This window comes from Xiphophorus couchianus, chromosome 16 (genome assembly GCF_001444195.1).
Source record: "Xiphophorus couchianus chromosome 16, X_couchianus-1.0, whole genome shotgun sequence".
NCBI lineage: Eukaryota > Metazoa > Chordata > Actinopteri > Cyprinodontiformes > Poeciliidae > Xiphophorus > Xiphophorus couchianus.
Genome location: NC_040243.1, coordinates 8,237,749 through 8,243,515, shown reverse-complemented (window position 1 = coordinate 8,243,515; position 5,767 = coordinate 8,237,749). Strand labels below are relative to the sequence as shown.

The 5,767-nt window shown below is 36.9% G+C and overlaps 1 protein-coding gene across 1 annotated transcript; it reads left to right on the top strand.

Moving 5' to 3' along the window:
• The first annotated feature begins 740 nt into the window (after positions 1 to 740).
• On the top strand, positions 741 to 5,665 carry ubfd1 (ubiquitin family domain containing 1). Its single transcript, XM_028042133.1, has 7 exons — positions 741 to 891; positions 2,585 to 2,863; positions 2,973 to 3,181; positions 3,256 to 3,321; positions 3,432 to 3,537; positions 3,626 to 3,708; positions 5,237 to 5,665. Exons 1-7 carry the CDS (start codon positions 876 to 878, stop codon positions 5,345 to 5,347), a joined length of 870 nt encoding a protein of 289 aa, XP_027897934.1. The 5' UTR covers positions 741 to 875; the 3' UTR covers positions 5,348 to 5,665.
• The last annotated feature ends 102 nt before the right edge of the window (positions 5,666 to 5,767 follow it).

The following is a 5,767-nucleotide window of genomic DNA, read 5'->3' as shown; positions in this document are numbered from 1 at the left end:
TGGTCATTTGTGTTTGCTGCCGTCCGGAGGAGGCCACGGGAAACGTACCTTCATGAAAATTACTGAACATTTGCAAAATACGAATAAAAACTTCAACAATTACAAAACAATTATTGTGTTACAAAGTAATTTGAGATTTATACAATTATTGTGTATTGTGAATTTGTTTAGCTTTCAGTTTTGAGAATCCAAAGTGTTTAAAAGCAAAGAAGTGAAATTGAGATATTATCCCAGTGGGCTGTCTTTAATTGTTATTTTTGACATAGTTGTATGGCTTTTTAAAATATTTTCCAAAAATCTGATTTTATTTTGAATTCCAAGATATTTTCAAAGACGGAAAACAAGATTAAAAGTTCCATCGTTCGATGTCTGTCTTGGCTGCTACAGTGCAAAGATGCGCCAAATAACAAGAGTGTTCACTGCCACTTACTTCCGCCTTCACATCCACGTTTTCCAGCTGTGACTACTACGTACATGTCTACATTTAGTTTCAAGTTATTTCTTTAAAAATCTATTTTTAACAAAGACTATTTCATGGTTCTCATTTCCCCAATTAAACCGACAACAAAGTTACATATATTTGTATAGTTATACATATTTTCCACATAAAATATTCTCCAAATGCGCATGCGCGTTTCTATCATATCCGTTTTATGATAAATTGTCTACAAAGGCTTTAACTAAGTCAAGTTTTCGTTACTATATTTTCATACATATATTTTGAACAATTAAATTATATTAACACATTGTTACCATCCATATCAATTCATTGGCGTACCATAACTAACTTATTTTAGACTTTTCTTAGTGGCATCGGAGTCATCCTGCTTCCTGTATCCTCTTTGCCACAAACCGACAGATTGTACACAATCATCATGGCGACGCAGGATGGTGGGTATAGAGAAAATTGAGCAAAAATACACAGAACATTTTTAGTTTACGTTTATGTTGTAGCAATAAAATGTCACATATGTCTAATTTAGTCTTTGAAACATGCTGTTATTATTAGACGGTGATGTAAATGTGCGTTTCTCTGCTACGTTTTTTCTGTAAATGTTCAGCAGCGGTCCTGCTAGCAAACGTTAACGATAGCTAACATCAGTTACATTTTATCTACATTTGACGACAGCTGCTATTAAGGTCGAAAGCATTAACAGGTGTGAGCATTTGACCGTAAATTATCATTACCTATATAAGACAATTAAAGATAATTATCGAAAGTACTGGAATCTCGTGAACGGCTCACGGTAATGTGACTACTTTGGCTAAGATCCTCAGTTTTTTGGGTGTTTGGTTTTTTTGTTGTTTTGTCTGCCATAATTGCATAATTTGCGTTTGTTTATTTTGGTTTTTTTTTTAAATTCGTTCATGGTACAAAAAAACTGGTGACTTTCATTAAATGTGAGCGATAGAAAGAGCTAGAAAGACCTCGAGAGTGAATGCGGCTGAGGAGAAAAAAAGCGAAACTAGGAGAATCTTAAATGTGTTGTCTAAAAAAACCCATCTTTACACCTTAAATGTTCAGATGAGCATTTAAGGAGTACTCAAATAGATTCTCATGAAGTCCCACTGACTATATATGCACACTGCTACTATAAAGGATACAAGGGAATCTTGAAACATTTTGGTATAGTATAAAAAAACTTTATTAAGCAACATAATATGTTTTTAATTTGGTTTTAGGTGAAATTGTAAACCAACTAGTCAGATGTTATTGTGCAGAAAGTTCAGTGTTTTGTTTGATCAAAGGCAGTAAACTCAGGAGGCCCAGAATCACATTTTCTATTTGAATTCAGTGTTTCACCAGACATCTGCATTTCAGTAAACAAGATAACAAATGTGTTTGCTCTAATTATCAGTTAAAATATTCTTAATTGTTTGACTTATTGCTCCCCTTTCAGAATAACATGCTTTGCATTTTATTTGTTGTTGATTTAGAAATTTATCACACACTTTGATCTAAAATTATAACTTACCCAGTTTTATTAATAACATTTGATTATAACATTATGCTAACTTTAGTGTTTTGTCTATAGTTACTTGTAACTAAAGATTTGTTTTACTCTTTCTTTAGTCTTAAAGAATTATATTCATATGCATTTTCTCAGGAATAGGCCATGATCTGCTGAAATATCCATCCATCCATCCATTTTCTGTGCACCCTTGTCCCTAATGGGGTCGGGAGGGTTGCTGGTGCCCATCTCCAGCTACGTTCCAGGCGGGAGGCGGGGTACACCCTGGACAGGTCGCCAGTCTGTCGCAGGGCAACACAAAGACATACAGGACAAACAACCATTCACACACAAACACACACCTAGGGAGAATTTAGATAGACCAATTAACCTAACAGTCATGTTTTTGGACTGTGGGAGGAAGCCGGAGTACCCGGAGAGAACCCACGCATGCACAGGGAGAACATGCAAACTCCATGCAGAAAGACCCCGGCCGGGAATCGAACCCAGGACCTTCTTGCTGCAAGGCAACAGTGCTACCAACTGCGCCACTGTGCAGCCCCTGCTGAAATATATTCCAGGAATTCTTGTTTAATTTTATTTAAATAAATATAAACTGGATGCTTTTGCAGGAGATGAAGGAGCCGTAATGGACACTGAGACTGAGGCAAAGCCAACAGAAGCAGAGGCACTTGGTGAAAATGTGGAAAAGGCCGATGCAGAATCTACATCTCTCACAGATGCAGGAAATGCCACAACTCAGGACTCTAGTATTAGCAATGGCGACGACGCAGACGACAAGCAGGAGACGGTGGACTTGAAGATTATCTGGAACAAGAACAAATACGACCTGAAAATTCCTGTCGACAGTACCGGAGCCAAGCTAAAAGAGAGGATCCATGCACTCACTGGTAGGAGAGTGAAATTGTTTAAATGACTTTTTAAACAAGTCAACAACAACAACATTTCATAACAAATGCTGTTGACTAATAACTGAAGGAGTTCTCACATTGCTTTTAGGTCTTCCACCAGCAATGCAGAAAGTGATGTACAAAGGACTGCTTCCAGAGGATAAGACGCTACGTGACATAAAGGTTACAAACGGGGCAAAAATAATGGTGGTCGGATCTACAATAAATGATGTATTAGCTGTAAACACACCGAAAGAGGTTATTCAGCAGGAAGTTAAAGCCGAGGAAAACAAGAAAGAGCCCTTATGCAGGCAAAAGGTAAGATTTTTCAACAGCACTGTTAAATATTGAAGTTGTATGGATTTTTTTAAAAACCTGCATTGTGTCTTCAGCAACACAGGAAAGTACTGGACAAAGGTAAACCAGAAGATATAATGCCATCTATCAAAGGAACAAAGGTGAGGGGTGGTGATTAGAGCTCATTCAAGTTAGCTACAGCTGTCCAACATATGTTTTGTCTTTTAAGTGAACTAACAAGGGATTAATAGCTCCTTTGTCGAACCAACAGGAACGATTACCAACAGTGCCTTTATCCGGAATGTTTAACAAATCCGGAGGAAAAGTAAGACTCACATTCAAACTGGAGCAAGATCAGTTGTGGATCGGAACAAAAGGTAACATTATGATTCCTGACTGAGGTCCCAGCAGTGCGGAGATGCTGACTATGCTAATGCAGTTATGCTTATGCTTTCTCACTTGCAGAGAGAACAGAGAAAGTTCCAATGGGCTCTATTAAAAATGTAGTGTCCGAACCCATCGAAGGCCATGAGGACTATCACATGATGGTAACTATTGTTGTTGCTGCCTGCATGTCAGATTTATGATTTAGTTGTAAAATAAAATAAAAGAAAAATCTAATACTCAGAGCTAGCAGATGTGTGTTTGGGGTATGCTACCCAGAAAAGTTCAGAAGGTAAGATTGTTTTATTTACTTACAGAGTAGGATGGAGCTCAACTGTATTTTCTAAATATAAAGTATTTTGAGGATATGAAAAGCTGTTGTAGCTTTTCCAGGAAAGCTTTGAGGGAGTTGTGTGCATCAGAGATTGAGTCATAATTGTCAGTATTTTTGGGAGGAATATTCTCAGGAAAGGCTATTTTAAGATAAAACTAGTAGTGTGGCATTATAAAGAACTCTGTCAAAGATACAGTATGTGTCTCATAGCTTTGCACATATGGAAATGATCAACCACAGGATTTGCTTTATGAATCACAAACTAAGGTCATTATGCCGTGAAGTACTTTTCTTGGAGCATATCTAGTATCTGTGCATGTATGACTGAGAACTTATAAAACTTAATCATCAGCTCCACCTTAGTGAACACTAAGTTTAATAGCAGAAGAAATAAATATCATCAAAGATTACATTTATTCCCATCTTGTTCAGGTTTTAGATCAGAATATGTACATTTGATCAATAGAGTTGCATCACAGCCCGTATACATGATAGCAGAAATATTGAATCAGATTCTAGAATCACAGCTCTGCTTTGAGTTCAAACATCCTAATGAATGAAATGTGCTGCACGGAGCGCAGAGGGGAGATAATTAAATGTTGTGCATTCTGTTACAGCATTTCAGAAAAAAAAAAAAAAACCCAAACAAAAAAAATATGCAAACGTGGTAGTTTGCTGCTTCCGGTCCTGGACAATAGGCTGTGTTTGATTACAATAAAGTCTACTCTATACCAAAAAACCCAGAAATAATCCTTCAGTTTTTAAGCTTAATCGGGTTGGGTTATGCAGGAAGACGGGTATCTAAAGCATACCAGCAATCATATAAAAAATAATTCTACAAAACGGCCCAAAAGTCTTCCATTTGCTATCAAGGTTGGCCGAAACAGTTGTTAGGTATAGTGGTGATTTACTATTAAATAGGGACAGCTTGATTTGATAGCTTTTTTTCCCTTAATGAAATAAATAAAATCTTTAAAAGTGTATCTTTATATTTCCCCAGATTACACTGTCTGTTAAATGCATTCATATTAAGATAGAACACATAATGTATACTAACAAATATTGTTTCAGTGGTGGGATGGTAGACCTGAAGGCATGCAAACAAGATGTTTTTTCCTTGTACCGATTGTAGGCTTGATGAAGTCTTGGTTGTGACAGATCTGAAGACACAATGGATTGATAAGATCCAGTTGGGCATACAGTCCTTTGTCACTGTATTCCGTAAGACTTAGGTTTTCTCTCTGAAGACTTAAACAAGAGGCCTAACATATATTTTTAAAAATCTCAGTCATGTGGGTAATCTGTCGTAGTCCTTGTAATCCCAAAATTCCTCACCAGTTTATCTTCCACTTCTGCAGGCTTTTCAGTTGGGTCCAACGGAAGCCTCTCAGTATTGGGTCTACTGGGTGCCTGCACAGTTTGTCGATGCAATCAAAGACACAGTCCTTGGAAAATGGCAGTATTTCTAATGTGCCTCTTTTTTCACAATGATGAACTGGGATGGAGAGGAGGAGCCAAAAAAAATAAATAAATTAAAAAACTGGAGACTAAAGTGAGGCTTGAGGAACTGTTGGGATGTTTTTTGAAGGAAACTGACGGATGCCTGTGGACTAACTATCTTGTTTTTAGGTTAAAGGTGCACTATGCGGCAGCATACAATTTCTCAGCCCTGTTGATCAATGTTTTCAGCAAATCCAAGGGAAAATTAAAAAAAAAATGTACAGAAATTGCTAACACTTTTCTTCAGTTATTCTTAAAAAGAAATAAAATTTATTTAATGAAATAAATGCACCCTGAGTTGTTTGACTCATTTGGTTCCTTTTGAGTTGTGCCTGCCTTTTGAAACACAATAAGGGTCTGATTGAGGTTTGATATAGATCAGAAATGGA